The following is a 25,333-nucleotide window of genomic DNA, read 5'->3' as shown; positions in this document are numbered from 1 at the left end:
ACTTAGATCTTTCGGACATGCATAGTTCACAATAAGGGTCTTGCTCGTTTGAGAATCTGATGCCACTGCTTATCTGGCAGGAGGCGGAGCTAAGGTGGCAATGCTCGCCCGCCCACTGCTCACCGCCTCCTGTGCAGCCTGGTTCCTAATAACCCATGGACCACTACCAGTCCATGGCCTGGGTTTGGAGGCCCCTGATTCACATGCCATAAAGTTGACCCTTTGAAAGTATACAATTCAGTGGTTTTTAGTACATTCGCAGGATTCAGGACCACTCGCAAATACATCCTTAGTTTAGACCACAGAGGTAATGTGATATGCGGCACACCCATACGAGGGCTAGCTTTATGGTTATATATTCTTGGGTGAGATTTATTTCTTCTTTCACTTGAAACCAAGATTGACGGGCCAGGTTTCTTTGCTGTGCCCTTCTGTGGGGCAGGTTTGTTTCTATTTGCCTTATACCCAAGGCATAGCTGTGTAAAGTCCCAGCTTTACACAGTGGTTTCCTGCTGGATTCCCTCCTTGAGATCGTGTCTCCCATCTCCTGATTCTCGGCAGCCATCAGAACAGAAATTCAAGGTCACAAATGTTGAACAGGTGCCTCCAGGGCAGCTGCCAGCCTCAACATTAGCTCATTTCTCTGGATTCCTAGTCATGGTTCATTTTTGGCCTCAGAAGATTTGATTCTTTACTTACTTGCCAGCTCAGCAATGCTTTCAGAAATTTTTTAAAAAATATAGTTTGTTCAGCATTTTGAGTTGTTTATAGTGGCAGGGTCATTGAGGATACTGCAGGACTATTGTCTGCCTTTTAGTTTTGTTTATAGCGTGCATTTTTTCTTTCTTACATCCTTAGTCACCCCTCCAGGAAGAGAGCGCAGGTCATTGTGGGTCCTGCCCTGTCTGCATGTGGCCGTTCTTTTCCCCTCGGAGACTGCACTGGAGTTCCCTGAGCTGACTGGGCTGTGGGACCTCCACTCCTGGTCCCTGGAGAGGAAGGGAACAAAGCTGCCTCCTCAAAGGCCCCGTCACACTCACCAATGGCTGAGTCTCACCTTGTCTGAAGGTTGTAATGGAGCCAAGTTCATTGCCTTCCCTTTGCTCACAGCTGGCCAGCTTTGGGGCATGGGTTTTGAGTCCCTTCTGCTTCCCCACAATCGCTTCTCTCTGGCTTCCTTGGAGAATAATTTCTCATTGTGTACAGTTAACCAAAAGGAGAGAGAAAGCACCCTCAGACCTTTCACCTCCTCCCAGGAGACCAGCTTGCCATTGTAGCTCCCAGAGGTAGAACAAAGGGAGCGTGCCCTGTGGGCCACTGCTGTCTGTAACCCCAGGCTCTCAAGTTGAACTTGGAGGCCTTGTGGCTACCCCTGGAAACGCCCTTCCACATCCCATTTCTAGCTGCATGTGGGTCTTGCCTGTCTGGAACTGGGCCCCAGAGGAGCTCAGATGCATGGCAACTTCCCTCCCCCTCCAGGAAGCCTCTGTTAATTATCACCCACAGGAAACAGAACAAGAGGCATAAAAACAGTAACTCTCAAAGGATTTGGGGAGGAAGTGATTCTCTCAGGAAAGTTTGTCAGAATGTCTTCTGGAAGTTTTTTGCAATCATCACCCCCTAACCCCAAATAAGTGAGCCACTGCTTCTAGAAGGAGTGAATCAGAGTGGAGAAATGTTCAGAACCATTGATCTATAACTGCACTGGCAAGTGATGCAGCCACCAGCCACGTGTGGCTATGGAACTCGAGATGTGGTTCCCAAAACATTCACTGGATTTTAAACGTTTAATACCAAAAAAAGAATATAAAATATCTCAATATTTTTATATCAATTACACATTGAAGTGATAGTATTTTGGATATGCTGAGTGAAATAAAATATTAATATTGAAATTAATTTCACATTTTTTAATTTTAAAAATGCAGCTACTAGAAAATTTAAAGTGTACACTTGTAGATTGTGTTTGTGACTCAGTATCGTTTAGGCAGCACTGATCTGAGAGATAACTTGTTCCGTGCCTGTGCGTGTGTGTGTGTGTGTGTGTGTGTATGTGTATGTGTGCATGTGTATGTGTGTGTGTGTGTGTGTGTGTGTGTGAGGGGTATATGTGGGTGTGTGTGTATATGTGTATGTGTGCATGTGTATGTGTGTGTGTGTGCATGTGTATGTGTGTGAGGGGTATATGTGGGTGTATGTGTGTGTGTGTGTATGTATGTATGTGTGTGTGTGTGGTATTTAGATACAAACTGTAGGTTCTGCCTGCAGCTTCTACTTGTCCAATGGTTTGCCATTTTTGTTTGATTCATATAAGTAGAAGTGATTCCATTCATCCCCACAGAGGTTTCTCACCAGTGCCCACAGTCCCCATTCCCAAGCAGAAAGAGAAATACCATTTCCAAATGGGGAAAATTAAATGTTGTTTCAGGGAGTCACGTAGTCAGCGACAACGTCACGTGGCCCCGTCCTCACCCTTTCTCAGTGTCCCTCAATTGGCACCCATATTTGATATTGGATTCCATATTGTTTTGGATGTATGGGGAAAGGAGTGTTCTCAGAATCCTGTTTGGTTTTGGTGCTATTTTTTAGGGGCCCAGCACCCAGCAGTGGCCCAGCTTTGGCTTCTGAGCAGTGCCCAGGCTGGGTGCAGACTTTTCCAGAGTAACAGGGCAGCTTTCTTGCACTGGACTTGGGCATCCCACACACCTGCTCTGACCCTGAACCTCCTGCCTTGACAAATGGCATTTGATGCTACACATGACTTACTCTTGCCCAATTTAACCCCCAACTTTAACTTTATCCTTAGAACATTTTTAACTAATACCCTCTTTGCTACCATCTTGGGCGTTATGGAAGTTAACTATCATTTAAATGTATTTTCTGACTAATATAAATACATTCCTAATATACAGGCTTCAAGTAACAATCCATACTCAAGAGCATTGTTTCCTCAGCACTCCCAGCTGGAAACCATACTCCTCTCCACCATTTTCCCTTCCAGCTGAGCACAGCTGGCGGGCGAGAGGCCTGGGTTTGGAGCAGGCTGCCTGGCCCTCCTGCTTTTTGACTGTGAGACTTGGGCAAGATGCATGACCCTCCCCCGCTGAAGGAGTTTTAGGTTTGTTCTTTCTTTTCCTTTTTCTATTGTAAACAATGCTGTAATGAACACCTATGCAGCTAAATCTTTGTCCACATTCTTGAGTATCTCCTTCAGATAAATTCAATTTGGAATTGCTGCCTCAAACCCATTCATATCACACAAGTTTTAGTAATATTGCCAGAGTCTTCATGTTTTATCAGAATTGTGCATTACACCTCCCACCTGCAAGAGTAGGTGTCAGGGTCAAGGGCTGCCAGCTTGTATAATAGCTTCCTACCACCACAGGAGGCAGAGTTAGCAACTTTGGCAAATATGAGATGCTTCTTGCCTTATGCTTACACCCAATCTTCCTCCTCCAGTGCCCTCTCTGACCTGCACAGGCGCCAGAGGTTCAGTTGCTCTTCCATGAGCCCCATGCTGATCTCTTTCTATCAATAAATTTTTATCATTTATTCTATGCACAATGAAATTTAATCCTGTATTGTTGTTTCATAATTCCTTCCTCTGGATTATAAGAATAATGAATATGGGAAAAAAAGAAAGGTGAAATTATTATTATTATTTTTTTGAGATTGAGTTTCACTCTTGTTGCCTAGGCTGGAGTGCAATGGCACATTCTTGGCTCACCACAACCTCCACCTCTCGGGTTCAAGTGATTCTCCTGCCTCAGCCTCCCTAGTAGCTGGGATTACAGGTGCCTGCCATCACGACTGGCTAATTTTTTTGTATTTTTAGTAGAGACAGGGTTTCACCATGTTGGCCAGGCTGGTCTTGAACTCCTGACTTCAGGTGATCCTCCCGCCTCAGCCTCCCAAAGTGCTGGGATTACAGGCGTGAGCCACCGCACCTGGCCAAAATTCTTTTATTTGCATTCCCTCTCTACTGATGTATCTCATAGTGTCTTTTCTGAAGGTTTACTTTTCTTTTCAGAAGCCAGCAAGTTCTCCCTGATGCATCCTCTTCTTCTTTCAGATGCTGCCTGGAAACACTGGCCGGAAAGTAACACTGAGTCCCACATAGAAAACATCACCTTCTATCAGAATCAAGAGGACTTTTCAACAGTGTCCTCCAAAGAGGACGTGATGGTTCAGACCTCCGGGAAGAGCTATGCTGCTTCGGATGCTCCAGAAAACCTCACTCTACTTGCTGAAACAGCAGATGCTAGAGGAAGGAATGGCTCTTCAAGTAGAACAGACTTCACCAATTTGCCTGTTGGGTACTCGCTAGAGATAGAAACAGCTCTGACTTCCCAGAGTAGCACCTTAGGTGAGCTTGTGCTGATGATGCACGTTTCATGCATGCGTGTCCAGTCCTGGAAAACAAAGTTTCTGCCATTCCCCACAACCCCCATTCTGAGCCATTGTGCCCTTCCAAGGTACCTAGCCTGGGGTGGGTCAGACCTGTGACTTAGGCCTCATTTGTATTACGCTTGTCAATACAGACCAGACAAGGATGCAGATTTGCTGAGCAGCCTCTCTGGTCCTGTGGTATCTGTGATCCACGGCCAGTGGAATCCAAACTTCATGCCTTTTCCAGGGAGCCTGCCACACCCAAGGGTCTCAGAGACAGTATATTTTGTGGGATGCATAGCTGGGACAGGCTTGGGTTTGGTTTGTGTTGATGTGGCCCAAACAGTTATTCTTGCTCTGGTGTGCACAGCCTGGTGGTTTGCTATTTTTGGCAAAGAATGTCAAGAAGGTGATGGGGCTCAGTGGGTAAGATTTCATCGAGGAAGAGAAGACTAAGAAAAACTGGCATTAATCAGGGACCTACTACATACCACCATGTATGTTCTCTCAATCCTTCCAGCAAGCCCATTAGATCATGTCATTCTCCTTTTAGGCATTTGGAAACTGAAACTCAGAGAAGTTAGTTGACCCAATACGTGTAGGTCAAACAGTTAACAGGTTTCCAAACTGGGATTAGAGCTTATGTGTGTGTATCTGAGCAAGGTGGTGGGGGTGCTGAGGTGTGGAATGCCTGGACAACGAGAGTGAAGTGCAGAGGAGAGAAAGACAGATGTGGCCTGTCTGTAGGGTGGCAAGGCCAGCAGCCTCCCTTGGGAAGGGTATCAGTTGCCCACAGAGGAGAGGAGGAGCAGGTGGGAACATTGTGTGGACGGGGTTAGGGACAATCACAGAGGACTTTAGAAACCTGGCACTTTAGATTTGGTGTGGTAGGAAGAGTCAGTGAAGGTTTCTGAGCAAGTAAGTGACATAGCTAAAGTGAATTTGAGGAGGATTCGCCAGGCAGGCAGGTATAGGATGTCTAGCATGGGAGTGGCAGGATGGAGGGAACCTGGAGTCAAAGGGACCACCCAGGCAGACAGAAATTCAGACATCAGGTGCTGCAATGTGGCCTCGTGGCCACAGGGATGAAGAGGAGGGCATTGGTAGAGACTTCACCAAGGAAAAGTGAGAGGATCTGTTGATGGCCTGAAAGTAAAGGATGAAGCCGTCAGGGATGATTCCATGGTTTCAGGTCCTAGTGGCAGGAGATCTGGTTGGGAGGGACTCGATTCTGTAAAGATGCATACGAAAGGCTTTTGTATTCATAAATGATTCCTACAGAGCTTAGAAACTCTGCACATGATATTCCCTGGTCTTCTTGGTCACCTAGAGATTGGGAATTTTGTTTATATTGCATTCAGGTAAATTCTGGGACCAATTTGGTGGAGTGTGGTTGCTGGGTCCTGATGATCAGAACCCTGATCTCTGATTCCATACTTACCTCCAGTGAGCCCCTTTTCTGAGAATTTTACCACAATACACAGAATCTTTGTGAGATCTAATAACAGTCTCTGGCTTGGTTTGTGGTCTCTTTCAGGAGTTTATTTTTTGTAGAATGAATTATTCTCCTAATTTCTTCTCATGTGTGTATATTTTGCAGATGTCAGAACTAAGCCCCCTAAAAGCATATTAAGACATTTTGAAGTCTGCTGGTGGAATTCTAATTGTTGCTGTCTGTTTTCAGCCTCGGAAAGTCTTCACCTGCCATCCAGCAGTTCAGAGTTCGATGAAAGAATTGCCCCTTTTCAAACAAAGAGTGGAACAACCTCGGAGATGGGAACAGAGAGGTTGATGGGACTGTCAGAAGAAGTGACTGTACACAGCCAAGGGGCCACCACTTCGGCTTGGAGCCCATCCTCTTTTCCTGCTTTGGAGATGGGAGAGCTGACCATGCCCTCTAGGAAGAGAAATTCCTCAGGACCAGATCTCTCCTGGCTGCATTTCTACAGGACAGCAGCTTCCTCTCCTCTCTCAGACCATTCCTCATGTGAGTGCCACATACCCAGCTTAACACTCGGAAGTCACCCAAAGTAGACATAAATCAATGTGCATAGCCAGCTGGTTACATACTCATAATAGGGAGTAAGGGGAAAAGACATCAAGCCAAAATGCTCTTCCTCTAATGCCAGGTACTGGGGGTGGAAGTAGGTACAACCTACCCAGTTTATCTCAGTATTGAGGCCCATGTTTAACATAGTTTTTCTTTTTTTGTCGCCCAGGCTGGAGTACAGTGACGCGATCTCAGCTCACTGCAACCTCTGCCTTCCAGGTTCAAGTGATTCTCCTGCCTCAGTCTCCTGAGTAGCTGAGATTACAGGCGCCCATCCGCTTGCCCGGCTAATTTTTGTATTTTTAGTAGAGATGAGGTTTCAGCGTGTTGGCCAGGCTGGTCTTGAACTCCTGACCTCAGGGAATCCCCCCCACCTCGGCCTCCCAAAGTGCTGGGATTACAGCCGTGAGCCACCGCACCCAGCTATTGGTGTCTATTCTCAAACAAGAGACCTTACCTTGGGGTGCATGAAATGGTGAGCATTGTACCATTTGATTAGGAGTGAGATTTTATTTCTTCATTATTGCAAAAATGTTTCCTTTGGTGGTAAAGAAAACATGAGTGTACATTTTTCTAGGTGCCATTTTGAAAAAAAAAAAAAAAACAGATGTAACGCAGGAGTTTGCAAGGTGTGGTATTAGTAACTACAGCTGTGGAGTGCTCGCCTCTCTCTCTGCTGTTCCAATTACTACTCATCAGTTAAGTCTCAGCTCAGGGATTCCCAAGCCTTTCTTCAACCATCTGGTCCTCTGTGCTGTACACCTTGTCATAGCAGGTCATCTAATGCCTCTCTGCCCAGAGAGACTGTAATCCTCTTGAGGACATGGGCTGTGTCGGTTACTTCTTTTAGATTCCCCCTCACCCCAGAACAAGGTGTAGCTGATAAGACATAGGGATTAGCATGTGCCCAGATACCCTCACAGGGCACATCATGCCGTGGGCCAAAGAGAATATTGGAAGCTCTGACCATCTTTTTTCTTCTCTGAGGTTTTATTCAGTGTTTGTGTGTGCTGCTTGTGTTTTCGTCCTTGTACCATAGGGAGCAGGACAGAGAGGGTTGGAAATATTCTTGGAAAATAGAGGTTAGGTTGCCTCCGAAATTGCCATTGCAAAATTTTTATAGGTCAGAGGTTTTTAGAAGTACCTTGCGAGACTAGGAGTTTGGGTTTGTGTCATCAAAGCCAAAACTAAACCCAGAAGTCCCTTCTGGAGTGCCTGTTTAAAGCAGCCAATTCCTCTTCCACATACCCTGTACACAGTTTCTTGCTGCCTGGATTTGGATGTAATTTATGATTCATGTTTTTAGAAGATTGCTTTTTAAGATTATTCATAAACATTGGTTGGATTGGATAAAAGCTGCAATTCTTCCAGCCTCAAAATTCTGTGGTTCAGTGATTTGCAACTTTACTAAACGGTAGAAAGGAAGCATTTTCTAGGAAGCTATGCTTTGATTCTGATCAGGATCATTTAATATTTATAATTTAAATTCAACCTACTTTGGTGGTATATTTGAAAAATCAGCCTATGTTTCCAACTTTACTGGACTTGACTCTATGACTCTATATTCACCTATATATTTTTTTCACCTATGTTTTTCAACACTAAAAAATATAGTTGTTCCTGAAATTCTTTTACTATCCATCCTTTTAAAAGCTTATACTTTTAACTGCTGGTGAGTTTCATCATATCTTTCATATCTCTTGAGTCTTTTACTGAGCATTTCTCTTCCTTTTTAGTGAACTGTGTGTTCAGTTTGAGGTAGAGTCCCACCACCCTTTTAGATATTAGAGATGGTTCTGGGTGCTATTAAATGGGGTTCTCACCAGGCATCCAAGTATGTCTGAATCCATCCTGCCAACCTCCCTTCCTCCCTGTGGGGATGCAGAGGGTACATGCACAAGGATCTGAAGTTACATGGGAAACAAAGTTCTGCTTTGTTTTTAAAGCTGGGCTGGCATCTGCTAACTCACTAACCAGAGTCTTCCCCTTGAATCTAATTGTTGAGACATTACTGTCCCTTTCTGACTACACGATACAGGAGCTCTAGGCTCTCAGGCAAGAGTGCTGAGAGAGAGCCAGCAGGACCTGCCAGACAGACCTGGAGTCGACTCAGCCTGGTTGGCCAGCTCTGGAAAAACAAAAGCAAAGGGGGAATGCAGCGGGGCTTGTGAACACTTGGCCACTCCACCCACTAGGAAATATGACCCTGTGAAAAGTCTGGCACTTGCACCAGTCTGATGAGTGATGCGCCTCACTAGGTGAACACAAGGAAGATAGCTAGGAGCCTGGCACGGAGAGGAGGGGGCTCCTTATTTGGAACATGAAGGGATTTGAGCAGATGATCTGAAAGATTCTTTCTAGTTTCAGCATCTGTGATTCCACGTGTATCCAGCCTTTGTATTCTGTGCCTCGTTTCACTCTTCACTCAGCTACACAGAAACACGCATGCAACATAACCTTTTCCGAGGCTGGGATAGCCAGGAGTTACCTGCTTCCAAAACCAAATTGTATGCTTTACAGTGTTAAAGCAAGTATAGGCCTAGGGAATGGAATCAAATTTTTAAAATGAGATCAGAAACCATTGGAGGTTGTTTTTCTTGCTGCTTTACATCTTTTGCTGCTTTATATCTTTCTATACATTCCATAATTTTTAATAATGACCATTGTATTATTTGATCATCGGAGGGAAAAGCAAACGAAGCAACAAACGGGAAAAAAGCTCCCTTTTGAAGGTGGAAAGAGATATGTGTATGTTGAATTGTGTGAGAGTGGCTACAATTGAGCACTAAATTTAGTACTGAGCTTCCTGGAAACCAGGGCACAAAGGGAAACCGGGTGGGGCATGCGATTGTTTTCAGATAAAGTAAGCATACAATTTCATCCATAGGCATAAGTGTTTGGGGGCAGTACATTTTAAGAGGACTGTTTACATAAGAAACATTGAGAATCATAATGCAAAATGCCTTCAATTGCTGTTTGTGGAAATTGTGCTAATGTTCTTTAAAAGGTGATATTTTATATAGATTCTCAATAGGAACTGAGGGTATAATAATGGATCTCAACTTATGAAAGTATTTCTGTGGGTAGCTAAGCTACTGTGGTCCAGGTAAATTGCTTTGTGGTGATTTCACTTTGTAAAGAAAGAGAGCATAAATAACTCTGAAGATTGTAGATTTGGCGTATCTTTCTCAAATATCAGCTGCTTCAGCTGCACTTTTGACAAGTTCTGGATTGCAGTCAGGTCAAGGTTGAGCATTCTGACGTGTTCCTGAGGTTCCAGTGTTTTGTGCTGTGATTGAAGAGAGACCCATGTACTTTTAGCAGACGAGCAGGCATTCTTGCAACCTCCCATTAAAAAGATCAGGAATTTGGCTTGTTTCTGCTCCCAGATGGATGGTCTTTCCATCTTTGAATGGCTGCTTTAGGGGTAGAAATGAGCAAGAAGGGCAATTATTAAATAACCAAGAATCTAGCCTGTTGATTAGAAATGTGGTACATTTCCCCCTAGATTTATTTAACAGGTGCTCATTTAGTAATATAAGTGGTGTTTGTAGATTAGTTTGACCAAACATTTTCTCTTTTTACAAAGAGTCACCAACTCTGTCAAAGTATTCACATACATTTCATAGCTTTCCCATGAGGACTAAATGAGATTTGTATATAATGTACTTAGCCCAATTCCTTGCAAGTCATAATTGGTCAGTGAATGGTAGTTTTTGATAATGATGATAATGATGAGATAATGAGATAAAGAAGCAATGTTCTGCAGAGCTCTCAGAGTCAGGGAAAAACAGAGCCATTTTCCTTTCCTGACTTTCAGCATTTGTGACTTTTGTAATTATATTTCATTTCCATTGATTTGCTAAATCCACTAGAGGTGGACAGGCCTGGGTTTTTCAGGCTGAATTCAGTATCACCATTGGAGTTTTTTGTTTGTTTGTTTTGGTTTGTTTGTTTGTTTGAGACCAAGTCTCTCTCTGTCGCTCAGGCTGGAGTGTAGTGGCACAATCTCAGGCCACTGCAACCTCCACCTCCCGGGTTCAAGCAATTCTCCTGCCTCAACCTCCTGAGTAGCTGGGATTACAGGCACCCACCACCACAGCCAGCTAATTTTTGTATTTTTAGTAGAGATGGTGTTTCACCATATTGGCCAGGCTGGTCTCAAACACCTGTCCTCAGGTGATCCACCCACCTCAACCTCCCAAAGTGCTGGGATTACAGGCATGAGCCACTGCACCAGGCCGATCACTGGATTTTGATGGGAATGTTGAATGGATGAAATTCATGCAGTTTCCTGGGAATAAAAGGTGTTTCGAAAGAACCTCCAGAAAGCTGATGAGGCTGTAATTTGGTGGATATAAATGATGAGTCTAATGAAGTTAGGGCTGAGAAGCCATGTGGTTGAATGAGGATTTGGGGCATGTCTATTATGCTTTCTTTTCTTTTTTTCTTTTCTTTTTTTAAATACTGAAGTATGTTTTGTTTGGTTGGTTTGGTTTGGTTTATGTTTTTAAGTAGAGGTGGATTTTGGTGGTCTGGGACTCTATTTTTGTGTCCAGGTCTCTCTGTTTCTTGTTTCCATTACTAGTTGTATAGATTGCCTGCATCTTCATTTTGTCTCCATTAAGGCGGGGTAACCAGAGCTGCTGGCTGTGTTCTAGATATAGCTAGTTTTATGGTTTTGCGCAAGAGCGAGAGCAACCTTTTTGTTTCCCATGCTTGCTCGCTCTCTTTCTCTCTCTCTTGCTGTAGTGATATTTAAAATTTATTTGTGGTTGTAGTCACAACTACACATAGGACTGGTCTTCAAGGAATTGTTTGTAATGACAACTTCCTTTTTCTCTTTTCTAGGCCATAATTAACAGCTCAAAGCCTTTTATTATATAGGTGTAGAGTACTTTTTATTATTTTTAGCCTAAAAAGAAGAAAGACACTCTCTTTTTGTGCCTTTAGTCTTACCCACCATGTTTCTTTCCATTCCCTAAGCTTTCCTGCAGTTTATTCCCGTTTGGAGTGAAGATTTTAATAGCCTTTCTGGAGGTCAGTTCTCAGGGCATCCTTTAGAAAGTTATTTATGGAAGGGAGCCACCTGTACTTATGTGGAGCAGACTACGCCTTTTGACCAGTAGTGTCTGATTCACTCCTTGAGGTTCTTGACAGTTTCCCCGTGGCTGCCATCCATCAACGAGAGAAACTGCTCATGGAGTCCTTGATCTCCGAGGGGCCCATTGGAGTAGTATGAAGATTTGAGAGCTGGTCTCTAAAGCTTAATGGGGCGAAGTATGATAATGAAGCCTGTTTGCTTTTGGGTGGAATTAAATTTGTGGGGTAATAATAAGTATTTCCTGCTGATTAGAAATTCTGTTATTTAACAAATGCAGTTTGGTGAATAGTCTTTCAAAACATAAGGCTTAGGGTGGCCATGAGGTGGGGAATAACAAAGAACCAGTTGATGGTGACAAGGCTGGGAATTACTGCTCTAGGCCATGAGCGTTCCAGCTGTGTTCTGCAAAACCCTAGGCCTCCTTAGTGGTGACCTGGGGTGGGCCACCTTGCAGCAGCTTCACTTTTATTCATTTTATGTATGAGATTTTAATCAATAACAGCATTTGAACAAAAGCATTACATTGCTAAAGCAAAGCAGAGCAAAATAACAAAAACTTTATCACAGTGGCCAGTCCTGTTTAAGCTGTAATGTAAAATTCAGCAGACATTTTCATCTTCCTTTTTAAAAAACAAATAATGCAAATAACATATAAGCTTCTCATTGTGCCTGGTGAGGGATCTCGGTGTTCTCCACCTTCCTCTGTGAGAATTAGAACCAGTAAGGGAGAGTGCGGGCATGTGTCCTGGTCGCATGTGTGTGTATAGATATGTTTGTATCTATATTAGGTCCATGGTATTTAGATGTATCCACCAAAATGTAAGAAACATCATTTGTATCTCTAATATAGTGATTTTCTTACACTCCTGAGTAATTTTGAAGGATATCTTTTTCCGTTGTAGCTTCTGAAAGTACAGAGAAGCTTAACAGCTCCACTGACCTCCAGAGCTCCTCAGTCCGTCAGACAAAGACAATGCACGTTGCCACAGTGTTCACTGATGGTGGCCCGAGAACACTCCGATCTTTGACGGTCAGTCTGGGACCTGTGAGCAAGACAGAAGGCTTCCCCAAGGACTCCAAAATTGCCACGACTTCAGCTTCAGTCCATCTTTCACCCTCTGCAGTGGAATTGAGAAGAAACAGTAGAGTAACTGGGAATCCAGGGGATGGGGAATTCATTGAACCATCTACAGAAAATGAATTTGGACTTACATCTTTGCATTGGCAAAATGATTCCCCAAGTAAGTATTCCATCTTTACTTGATCTATTAGGGACGTTTGTAAATTGTTGAATTTTCTTAGGGAATCTCTTCAAGACCATTTGTAATCTCCAGAGAAAAGTATGCTTTTTAATGGCACTATTGCATTTTCATGGTCACTCTTACGAGAACATTGTGAAGTTAGTCAGACAGGTGTCATTCCTCCTGCTTTCTTATAGATGAGAAAACTATGGCTCTGAGGGTTTAAATAATGGGTGCCTGGCCATTTAGCTCACTCAGTAGAGTTGAGACCTTAGCCTCAGGGTTCTCAGTTCCATCTTCTTTTCACTCTACAGCATGGTCTTCAAGCTGAGAGCTGGCCTGCTCTTTATGTTTTATTTTGTTTTGAAGACAATGTCTGGCTCTGTCACCCAGGCTAGAGTGCAGTGGCATGATCACGGCGCACTGCAGCCTCAACCTCCCCAGGCTCAGGTGATCTCCCACCTCAGCCTCCGGAGTAGCTAGGACTACAGGTGCATGCCACTCCACCCAGCTAATTTTTCTGTTTTTTGTAGAGATGGGGTCTTACAATGTTGCCCAGGCTGGCCTTGGGCTCTGGCCCTAAGCAATCCTCCCGCCTTGCCCTCCCAAAGTGATGGGATTACAGGCATGAGCCACTGTGCCCAGCCTGGCCCACTCTTTAAACTAGCTTCAGGTATTTTGTGTACACATTGTCTTTCCACATAAATGTGCAGATGTAAATATTGTTCCCAAATTCATGGTTTAGCTTAATCCTTATAATTGATTTTTGTTTTTGCTATACTTTGGTATTAGAATAACCTTTATTCATAAGAGAACTGCTTTAGGAAAGTGCTCTGACTGTGCGCTATATTTATGTGCATTGTATTTGTTGTATGTAACCACACACTCACTCTCTGGAACACTTTTTATGGGAAAGAGAATGAAACACTCAAGCCTATAAGTTACTCTGCTACTTGCACATGCTGTTTCAAAGGTCCCCTATTCAGCAAGTTATATTTTTTTGTATTGCTACCTTGCTGCCACCCAAGAGTTTTAAAATAATTATTTAGAATATGATAGTGCATAATACATTTAATAAACACCATGCCAGGTTCCTTGGCAAAGAATCTTTCCCTAGAGAGGTCTCACTTCTTAGTTGCCAAGGGATCTCTTTCGTATCTATGTAATGGCCTTTTTTCCTATGATACCTTACAGCCTTTGGAAAACATCAGCTTGCCAGCAGCTCTGAGGTGCAAAATGGAAGTCCCATGTCTCAGACCGAGACTGTGTCTAGGTCAGTCGCACCCACAAGAGGTAGAGTGAGCACTGAACACTGGCTCTTGACCAATAGCACAACATCTGCAGATGTGACAGGAAGCTCTGCTTCATACCCTGAAGGTGTGAATGCATCAGTGTTGACCCAGATCTCAGACTCTACTGTACAGTCTGGAGGAAGTCACACAGCGTTGGGAGATAGGAATTATTCAGAGTCTTCATCTACATCTTCCTCGGAAAGCTTGAATTCATCAGCACCACGTGGAGAACGTTCGAGTGAGTTTTTCCTTTGCGTGCAACTGTGCCCCATGGAGGAGAGAGGGACTCACGATGCTTATGAAATCTGTGGCATATTAAAACCATGCATGAGGGCCGGGGTGGTGGCTCGCGCCTGTAATCCCAGCACTTTGGGAGGTCGAGGCGGGTGGATCACCTGAGGTCAGGAGTTCGAGACCAGACTGACCAAATTGATGAAACCCCGTCTCTACTAACAATACAAAAAATTAGCCAGGTGTGGTGGCGGGCATCTGTAATCCCAGCTACTTGGGAGGCTGAGGCAGGAGAATTGTTTGAACCCAGGAGGTGGAGGTTGCAGTGAGCTGAGATCACACCACTGCACTCCAGCCTGGGCAATCAAAGTGAAATTCTCCCATAAAAAAAAAAAAAAAAAATGAGTGAATGAAATAACTCCTCAGGCCCCTCCAACTTCCTTCCTTATTTCCCAGGCCCTTATTCTGGCTGGTTGATACAGATACACCTATATATCCCCCAGTTTTTTCTGGTACATCTCTGAGAAGCTATTCTTGCCACTTCCTCTTCCCACACACAGCTCAGGGACTTCTCTGTCCACATCCTCTCATTCCCTGTGGCCAACCCATAACTCTATACCTGCCTCAGTCACAGAGCTTCTGGAAGGTGAAAATCTCACCTTCTCGTTAGTAGTGGTCGACGCATTCATTCAAATAAATTCTCTGTTTTTAAAAAACCAGCTTTATTGAGGTATTTCACATTCCATAGTATTTGCCCATTTAAAGTACACAATTCAGTGATTTTTAGTGTAGTCACAAAGTTGTGCAACATCACCACTGTCTAATTCTGGAACATTTCCATCACCCCACAAAGAAACTCCAAACTCATCAGCAGTCACCTCCCATTCTCCCCTCTTCCAGTCCCTGGCAATCACTCCTGTGTTTTCTATCTCTGTAGATTTGTCCATTCGAGACATTTCCTATAAATGAAATTGTACAATATGTGGTCCTTTGTGTCTTTCCCTTAGTGTCATGTTTTCAAGGTTCATCCATGTTGTATCACAACTTCGTTCCTTTTCGTGGCTTACTAATATGCCATGGCAGGGATATGCCACACTTCGTTTATCAGTTGTCATCAACTGATGGATGTTTGGGTTGTTCCCACCTTTTGGCTGTGATGAGTAATGCTGTGGTGAACATTCAGGTGCAAGTGTGTATGTGGTCGTAAATTTTCAATTCTTTAGGAATGGCCGGTTATGTGGCTGTGGCTGTTCTATTTTTAACCTTCTGAGGAACTGCTGAACTCTCTTCCAAAGTGGCTGCATCATTTTATTTTCCCACCAGTAGTGTACAAGTGTTCTAATGTTGCTACATCTTCACCGACACTTGTAATTATCCATCTTTTCTGATTATAGCCATCTGAGTGGGGGTGAAGGCATCTCATTGTGGTTTTGACTTGTATTTCCCAGTTGACTAATAATGCTGAGCATCTTTTCATGTGCTTCTTGGCCACTTGTATGTCTTCTTTGAATATGTCTATTCCAATCTTTTGACTATTAAAATTGGGTTATTTGACTTTTTATTATTAAATTGTGAGAGTTCTTTGTGGCTGGCTGTGGTGGCTCATGCCTGTAATTCCAGCAGTTTGGCAGGCAGCAGCAGGCGAATCACTTGAGGTCAGAAGTTCAAGACCAGCCTGGCCAACATGGCAAAACCCTGTCTCTACTAAAAATACAGAAATTAGCCAGACACAGTGGCACGTGCCTATAATCCCAGCTACTCCGGAGGCTGAGGCAGGAGAATTGCTTGAACCTGTGAGGCGGAGGTTGCAGTGAGCTGAGATCGTGTCACTGCACTCTAGCCTGGGTGACAGAGACACCCTGTCTCAAAAAAAAAAGTTCTTTGCGTATTCTGGATACAGTCCTTTATCAAATATATAATTTGCAGACATTTCTCCTGTGGATTGTCTTTTCTCTTTCTTGATGGAATCATTTGTAGCATAAAAGTTTTTAAATTTCAAGAAGTCCAATTTGTCAATTTGAGAAAATTTTTCTTTTGATGTTTCTTTTTGATAATGCTTTGGGGTAATTTTTTAAAACAATTCTCAGAAGTCTTTTATCAATGTAAAGTATATTCTGACTAAAGCAAAAATGTATTAGCTTATCATTTAATCTTTGAATAGGTTTAAATTTTTACTTCTCAAGTCACTAGTAATAGCTTCATTTCCCCCATATGAGAATCCTAATTGATGAGGAAGATTAGCATTTATTAATACTCATGTGATGTGGAAAAGCATGCATTTATCGTGAAAGAATACCACACATCCAAGCGGGGGATATTTATGCTCTTTTATGTCTGTGCCTGGAAAACACATTATCTATCTCCTAAGCAAAAGGAATCATTTTTCACCCTCACTACTATGGGGGTCAGGACTTCTACCTTCTCAAACCAGGATCTTGAGTTTCATAGCCTTTCCCTTTTACGTCTCTTCAGTACCCTCTTCTCTGCAATTAATGCTCAGTTGGTTCAAGAGGAATATATGATTTCAGTGTGATCTAGATCTTGGAGTTCAGTTATAAAGCGCTAGATAGAAAGTAGCCACATTCCTGAAACCATCTCACTGTGGGTTAACACAATGCTTTATCTTGTTCCCTCAGAGTCACCCAAAGCTGACGGGTTCTGCACTCCAGCCTTTTAGAGTTCTTGACCCGCTCCCTCTTCTGCATTCAGATTCAGCACCTCCATTTCACGTCTGACTCTTTCTCTACTTTGTTGAGCCTGTAACCCTGATGTGGTCATTGGCCTAAATTTCATTTAACAGAGAGTTTAGGATCTCCCTATCCAAGGCCTTTTTCTCTTTGCCCAGATAAATCATACTCAGTTAGATCCTGCTCTTGAGCCTGTCCTGGTTGGCTCTCCACAGGTCTCGAGCCCTTCAGCCTGGTTTGAGTTGCATCCCTCTCTGGCTTCTGGCTTTCTCAGTGATGCTCATGGCCTGTGCTCATTCTTGTCAATTCAAACCTATCCCAAAATGAATTTAGCCAACACTCAGCTTTACACTGTTTTCCATCAAAGCATGGCCGTGGGGTACTGACAGCCAGTCTGGGCTGGGAATGTGAATAAGAACCAGAAAAGAACCTGTTTGTTTGTTTGTTTGTCTTGTTTTGTTTCATTTTGTTTTTGTACAGCCAGATTAGGAAGGATTTAGGCCAAGGAGAATTGGACCTCATTTTCATCATTTCTGAAAAGAAGGGTTTATCTGATAATCTAACAATCTAAGATTAGTTCTAAGACCCTTTAGGTTCCAAAAGACCCAAAAGAGAATGAAAAGAACATTTATTCATGTGTCATCTTCCCTATTCCATCCCCATCAATGGAATAAAACACATGCATTTTAAAAAATAAAAGAAGACAAAAAACAAGCCCGCCTTTCACCCCCAACCCCAGGCTATTTCTTTGCCATTGTACTAATGCTCTAGAATGACTGGCCCTGTGGCCACTCATGTATTCCTGGTCCTTCCAGAAGGAAGAGCCTTCCAAGGAGGACTATGGACTCCCTCCTGGGCCTTGTGCAAATGTCTAAAGCCCCAGTAGGGTTATTAGTCTTTCACCCACTGTTTACCTCGTCACCCCCACTACCAATTTCTCTGACATAAACTCTATTTATTATGTATCACTGAGCAAAAATCCAGTATCGATCCTATTACTAAAGTAATATACCCTCCTATAAATCCAGGGTGCCTGAACAGATGTGCTGATCCACAGTTCCTCTTGAGGTTTCAATCACTGAGCCATGTTTACAAGAGCAACAGACATCTCAGATAAAGACCCTAAGAGTACAGGGAAGTGTCTTGGCTCCCACGGCCCAGGAAGTGAGGCTTGGTGCACAATCCTGTTGCTGTAGCCCTGCATTTTTCAGCCATCCCCTTTCGCTCTACTTTTAGCCTTGGAAGACAGCCAAGAGCTGGGCCAAGCGCTTGGTGACAGTTCCGCCAATGCAGAGGACAGGACTTCTGGGGTGCCCTCTCTTGGCACCCACACCTTGGCTACTGTAACTGGAAATGGGGAACGCACACTGCGGTCTATCACCCTCACCAACACCAGCATGAGCATGACTTCTGGGGAAGCGGGCAGCCATGCAGCGACCATGCCCCAAGAAACAGAGAGCGCCTCTCTGCACGTGAACGTGACGGACGACATGGGCCTGGTCTCACGGTCACTGGCTGCCTCCAGTGCCCTAGGAGGTGGGGTGTCTTCCACAGTGTCTTTTAACACATCCCTTCAGCTCATCTATTAATTTACTCACAGTCCTGGGATGATTCGGTTAGCTGTCAAGCCAGAAAGTGCCTTATAAGCTCTTTATGAAGAGAACTTTCTAGGTTCTCCCATGTCAGGAAGGTGAACACCCCTCCCCAATTCCCGCCCCTAGCCCTCCACACACACTCACCTAGGGAATTTGGGATAGTGTCTGCTGGGAGACTTAAAATAAGAGACCAACCACTTGTGGCTGAGGTCAATCTCCTAGGAAAGAAATATCTCATTCTACAGAATGGCAAGTTGGGAAGGTTTTACTTTTCTCATTTAGGCATAACAGTTATTCTATTTGGGGTCTTAAGAGCTTTTCAGATATCAGTTTGCTTTTATCGAAAAAGGCATGTGGAGGGAATTTGGAACTCCTCTCCATTTTTAGACTCTTAGTCCCCACTTCTCTTTTGTTACCATTTCCACTGCCACTACCACTGCTTCTGTCAGAAGGTCAGTCTGCTCAGAGGAGACACTGACCACTCCTGCCTGCCCACAATGTCTTTGTTCAGAGTGCTCACCATTGAAAACCACCTCTCCAAAGCAAGTGTTTCACCCACTTGAATTCATTGAGTTCCAGGACACTGAAAGTCTGTTTGATAGTGTATATTTCAGAGATTTGTTGTTCTTTTATTTGACCTAACTTTGGCTTTTCCCTTTACAGTCACTGGGATTAGCTACGGTCAAGTGAGTGGCACAGCTACTGAACAAAGGACTTCCAGTGACCACACAGACCACACCTACCTGTCATCTACTTTCACCAAAGGAGAACGGGCATTACTGTCCATTACAGATAACAGTTCATCCTCAGACGTCGTGGAGAGCTCAACTTCTTATATTAAGATCTCAAACTCTTCACATTCAGACTATTCCTCCTTTTCTCATGCTCAGACTGAGAGAAGTAACATCTCATCCTATGACGGGGAATATGCTCAGCCTTCTACTGAGTCGCCAGTTCTGCATACATCCAACCTTCCATCCTACACACCCACCATTAATATGCCAAACACTTCGGTTGTCCTGGACACTGATGCTGAGTTTGTTAGTGACTCCTCCTCCTCTTCCTCCCCCTCCTCCTCTTCCTCCTCCTCCTCCTCCTCATCTTCTTCTTCTTCAGGACCTCCTTTGCCTCTGCCCTCTGTGTCACAATCCCACCATTTATTTTCATCAATTTTACCATCAACTGTGGCCTCTGTGCATCTACTAAAGTCTACCTCTGATGCATTCACACCATTGTCTTCCTCACCATCACCTTTACCAGTATCCTTAACAACATCTACATCTGCCCCACTTTCTGTCTCACAAACAACCTTACCACAGTCATCTTCTACCCCAGTCCTGCCCAGGGTAACGGAGACTCCTGTGACTTCAGTTCAGACATCAACAATGACATCATTTATGACAATGCTCCATAGTAGTCAAACTGCAGACCTTAAGAACCAGAGCACCCCACACCAAGAGAAAGTCATTACAGAATCAAAGTCACCAAGCCTGGTGTCTCTGCCCACAGAGTCCACCAAAGCTATAACAACGAGCTCTCCTTTGCCTCCATCCTTAACAGAGTCCTCCACAGAGCAAACCCTTCCAGCCACAAGCACCAACTTAGCACAAATGTCTCCAGCTTTCACCACCACCATTCTGAAGACCTCTCATCCTCTTATGACCACTCCTGGCACCCTGTCAAGCACAGCATCTCTGGTCACTGGTCCTACAGCCGTACAGACTACAGCTGGAAAACAGCTCTCGCTGACCCATCCTGAAATTCTAGTTCCTCAAATCTCAGCAGAAGGTGGCATCAGCACAGAAAGGAACCAAGTGAATGTAGATGCTACCACTGGATTGATCCCTCTGACCAGTATACCCACATCAGCAAAAGAATTGACCACAAAACTTGGCGTTACAGCAGAGTACAGCCCAGCTTCACATTCCCTCAGAACATCTCCTTCTCCCCAAACCACAGTTGTTTCCACGGCTGAAGCCTTGGCTCCCAAATCTGCCACCTTTGCTGTTCAGAGCAGCACACGGTCACCAACAACACTGTCCTCTTCAGCCTCAGGTAAAACACAGTCATGCAAGCACATGTTAACTGCAAGGCCCAGTCCAGCACTGAGAGCTACATGGGGCTCGGGGTTCATGTGAATTTGTAGAAATGGCTGGCATTTGAAATAGCCTCTGTTTTGTGACCTAAAATGCTTCCTGTTTAAACTCTTAAAGTGTAAAAGAAGGTCATGGGTAGGCCTAATTTTCTCACCCCTGTGTTGCATAATGCTTCCTGAATAAAGAGGAAAGGATGCATTGGCCATGTGTCACATCAGTAGATGGTACAATTGCAGCTTTTAGTGTCCTGTAGTTGTAAGAGATTTTCAAGCATGACTTTAACTCCTCAGAGGTCAGAGGAGGGTAGTGAAGCAGGATTGCAGGGTGGAGAAACTCAAGTAAAGAAGCTTAGATGGCCTGGCTGAGACAGGGATCAACTGGGTATCTGCTTCTGGATTAGATCTCAGAGTCTCTGAGTTAGGGCTCCCCAGTCACCAGGGGGCTTCTTGGCATCACTGGGTTTCTCTTGATCCAGGGAAGCCGAAGCTCCTTTGTCTCCCAAAGAGTGTGTGGCTAGTTGATAAATGGGAGTGGGGAGACATGTAAATGAAAAGATGGTGAACTAACCTTTTCCCACCATGACTGCACGGCCAGGGCTCCTTTATATCACACTTAGGGTTGTTTTTATAGCCATGTTGAGGTTGCTGGTACCAGGAAAGTAAAGTCAGCCAGATAATCCTTTGTCATTTAAGGAACAGTAGAAGGAAGTAGGATGATGCATCTTTTCATGTCATGTTCAAAATTACACTTTTGGCTTGTCCAGACACGGGAAAGGAAAACTGCTGTTGGAGAAGGAGTGAAATGGAAACTGGCGTCTTAGGGAAGAAGGAAAGAAGAGTTGATGCTTTGTAGTGGCTGGAGCAGAAAGCTCAGTGAGCAGTACAGTTCCAACCTGTCAGCCACAGTCAACCTGGGCTGGAGGCTCATAAGCAAACCATTCCCGTGCCAGCCCAAGAGAAAGGACAGGGCACGTGCGCACACACGCACACAGAGTAAATCTTCTAGCAGGGGGATGAGTTGATCAGAGATCCTTTTCCCCGCTAAAGTGTGCTTTCAATTGACATTGATTCAAGTAGAATTTTCTAAGTGTCACCAAGGTGATATAATCATCAATCCTGAATGGAATGACCTGTAAGCTGCATTTGATTAGAATCAGTTCTTGCATTCAGAGATCCCATTGTCTAACATTTATATCTGAACACAAACTAGTACCAGGACGCTGTCCCACTGCACCTCTGGGAAACCCATTTTACTTTTGTAATGTTGCCTTTCAGGGCAAGTAAACAGAAATAAGCAAGAATCAAATATTAGCTGGGAGAATTAAATATTTACCTAGAGCCGCCTTTACATTTCCTGTGTGGTTAACTGCTTTACTCCTGGAATGTGTTTGTAGTCAACAGCTGTGCCACGAACCCTTGTCTTCATGATGGCGAATGCATCGCAGACAACACCAGCCGTGGCTACCACTGCAGGTGCCCGCCTTCCTGGCAAGGGGATGATTGCAGTGTAGGTAAGAGAAAAAGTAATGCCCAGTGGTGTACACTATAGTACCACATTAGGCTACCCAACAAACTCCTTTTTCCTCCCAAATGTGGACGAATACACTGTTTTAGTTAATACCCTGCTTACTTGAGAGTTAGCATGCTTGTAGGTTGTGATCTGCAGGAGAATGTCAGGAACTGTAGTGTGGCATGGACTGTAGCGTGGCACTGACAGACTTCCTGATCTGTGTCTGTTCCCAACACTTCTGCCACACTGGACCCTATTCCTGCCCCTGGACTTTACTGTACTGATGCCTCAGCCTAGAATCCCCCTGCTGCCACCCTAATCTATTGATTAAAGTCCTTCCAGTTGTAGTCCAGATGTTATGTGAAACAGTCTTTAATTCTCCCCTCCATTAAAATTTGCTGTTTTCCCCATATATGCAAATCTTATCTTGTATTTACAGTTAGTTGTTTATATGGCCACTTCCACCCTCAATAGATGGCAAGTCCCTTGAGGGCAAGGGTGTCCTCATATTCATCCTTTGGGGTCTCACAACACCTAGCACATTTGGCCCTTACTAAGTACTTGCTATACGGGGTTATGGTTTTGCTGTTTGCTACAGATTTAAGATGGTCTTCTTTTTTCTCCTCTACAGATGTGGATGAATGCCTGTCAAACCCCTGCCCATCCACGGCCACATGCAACAATACTCAGGGATCCTTTATCTGCAAATGCCTGGTTGGGTACCAGTTGGAAAAAGGGATATGCAATTTGGGTAAGAGACTTGGTCTATTTCGGACTTTATTCTGTACCACAATATATTTTACAAGGTAACGTTTGTTATTTTTCTTCCTAATCAAAATCAGTATTTGTCCAAGGTACAAACTTAAGGAATATAGAAAAAAGTGGAAGCTATTGTCCGTTATTCTAATACGTGGAGATAAAGCACCCTACTTTGTGTTATGTTTTTGATGTGCAGTATATTTTTACATAGTTGAAATCATAGGACATTTGTATAAACTTTATATCTTAAACATTTTCCTATGTTGTTAAAAACATTGTACAAACATCTTAATGAATGCATATAATGCCATCATCTGTGTATAATATTATTTGCTTAACCACTCCACCCTGGAGCTAGGAAAAAAAAAAAATCAAAAAAAAAAAAAAAAAAAAAAGAAAGAAAAGAGAGTAAGACTCTGATTGTCCTACCACATTCACACATTCTTTCGGTTTTTAAAAGTGACCTTCATGCTCTTGCTCACAGGCAGATGCATTCTGAGAAAGCTGCTGTCCTAATTGTATCACACAATTTGTCATATTTTGTTCGCTAATTTGATAGATTCATGAAGCTGTTGGATTTTGAAAATAATCTCCATTTTGCAAGTTAAGAAGCAAACAAACAAACCAAACAAAAACCAAGGCCCTCACAAGGTGCTAAGTGGCCAAGCTTACTTAACGGGTTGGTGGGAAGCCTGGTTTCCAGCCCACAGCTCTTTCTATTACACCATAATGTGTTAATTTCAGAGGCTTTCTTGCTTGCAGGGTGTGACCCTTGTTAGAATATCAAGTTTAATGCATAACTTGTTGAAGAAGTTAGAAATGAAAGATAGAGTTGTTTGAGACAGAGTCTCACTCTGTTGCCCAGGCTGCAGTGCAGTGGCACCATCTCAGCTCTCTGCAACCTCCACCTCCCAGGTTCAAGCGATTTTCATGCCTCAGCCTCCGAGTACCTGGGGTTACAAGCGTGCACCACCATGCCCGGCTGATTTTTATATTTTTAGTATAGAAGGGGCTTCGCCACATTGGCCATGCTCTTGAACTCCTAACCTCAAGTGATCTGCCTGCCTTGACCTCCCAAAGTACTGAGATTACAGGTGTGAGCCACTGTGCCTGGCCAGATACAGAATTTCTAAGCTCAGTAAGGAAACTGGCAGATAAAATAACTCATCTTTCAATTGTCTTAAATTGCCCAGTGTGACACTTAACACACAAAAAGTGCTCAGTGTTTTTGAGAGAGCAAATACCTGTATCCTTTGAAAGTGCTATTAGCTGTGGGCTGAAGGGAATTTTTAAGAAGTACCCTACCAAAATCATGGTAGGATTTTGAAATTTGTTTAAAACACAAAGATCAGGGTCAAAACATTATTTCAAAAAGAAGGATCTAGAAATAGAGACATCAGTCAAAATTAAGAATTTCTCTCATTCTGGCCTGGCACAGTGGCTGATGCCTGTAATCCCAACACTTTGGGAGGCCGAGGCGGGCTGAACACTTGAGATCGAGAATTCAAGACCAGCCTGGTCAACATGGTCAAACTCTGACTCTACTAAAATTACAAAAATTAGCCAGGCATGGTAGTACACACCCAAGTAGTCCTAGCTACTTGGGAGGCTGAGGCATGAGAATTGCTTGAACCCGGGAGGCGAAGGTTGTGATGAGTTGAGCTTGCACCACTGCACTCCAGCCTGGGCTGTACAGCAAGACTCAGTCTCAAAAATAAATAAATAAATAAAAATTAAAAAAAAAAAAGAATTTATTTTATTCTAATAATGCACTTGGGTTTTAGTAAACTATTTAGCCACACCCTAAGAAATAGCCAGGAGTTTTCAGTTTAAGAACAGAGAAGCTGGAAATGATTTTGTTTTTAAGGATTGTGAGGAAAGTATATTTGCCCAAGACTCAAATGATTTGCTTCCAGCTCCAGAGCCACCACCTATAGCACATGGCTTCTGAGCCCTAATTTCCTCATCTGTAAAATCAGATTACCATCGGTCCTGCTTCCCATTCAAGATTATTGTGAAGATCAAATAAAGTAATATATTTGAGCAAGCTTTGAAAATGGTAAAGAGCTGTCCAGATGGGAGGTATCATTTAACTTTAATCTTCAAACTCTCGGACCAGAATTGAAAGCATTGAAAACAATAAACTGCTCTGAGTGCAAAGTAATAATTATGGCTCTTTCCCAAAAAAATCATTTAGATAACATACGGAAATCAACATTTAAATTGTAAGTAAAAATTCTACTTAAAGCCAGGTGCTGTAACTGCAGGCATAAAGGTGTAATAAGTGTCTTTAAAAACAACAACAACAACAACAATAAAAACCCTGCCTGGAGTGAGTGCAGGGTTTGGGATGAAACTGATATATCTTTATATTCACACA

General features: G+C 43.5%; 1 protein-coding gene across 5 annotated transcripts in view; it reads left to right on the top strand.

Moving 5' to 3' along the window:
• Positions 1–25,333, top strand: part of HEG1 (heart development protein with EGF like domains 1) — an 89,650-nt gene that overhangs the window by 22,987 nt on the left and 41,330 nt on the right. For 2 of the 5 annotated variants that reach the window (XM_010354814.2, XM_030942325.1), the window contains exons 2-9: positions 4,073–4,366; positions 6,074–6,376; positions 12,446–12,784; positions 13,979–14,314; positions 18,231–18,530; positions 19,253–20,644; positions 22,079–22,195; positions 22,826–22,945. In XM_010354814.2, the coding sequence (XP_010353116.2) occupies positions 4,073–4,366; positions 6,074–6,376; positions 12,446–12,784; positions 13,979–14,314; positions 18,231–18,530; positions 19,253–20,644; positions 22,079–22,195; positions 22,826–22,945 (3,201 nt within the window). Of the gene's footprint in view, positions 1–878; positions 1,069–2,951; positions 3,119–4,072; positions 4,367–6,073; positions 6,377–12,445; positions 12,785–13,978; positions 14,315–18,230; positions 18,531–19,252; positions 20,645–22,078; positions 22,196–22,825; positions 22,946–25,333 lie in introns of those variants that run through there. The other 3 variants (XM_030942322.1, XM_030942321.1, XM_030942319.1) reach the window with 3 other exon arrangements.

Source organism: Rhinopithecus roxellana, chromosome 1, assembly GCF_007565055.1.
Source record: "Rhinopithecus roxellana isolate Shanxi Qingling chromosome 1, ASM756505v1, whole genome shotgun sequence".
Taxonomy (NCBI): domain Eukaryota; kingdom Metazoa; phylum Chordata; class Mammalia; order Primates; family Cercopithecidae; genus Rhinopithecus; species Rhinopithecus roxellana.
The sequence above is the reverse complement of the archived record's forward strand: the minus strand, read 5'-3'. Positions and strand labels throughout refer to the sequence as shown.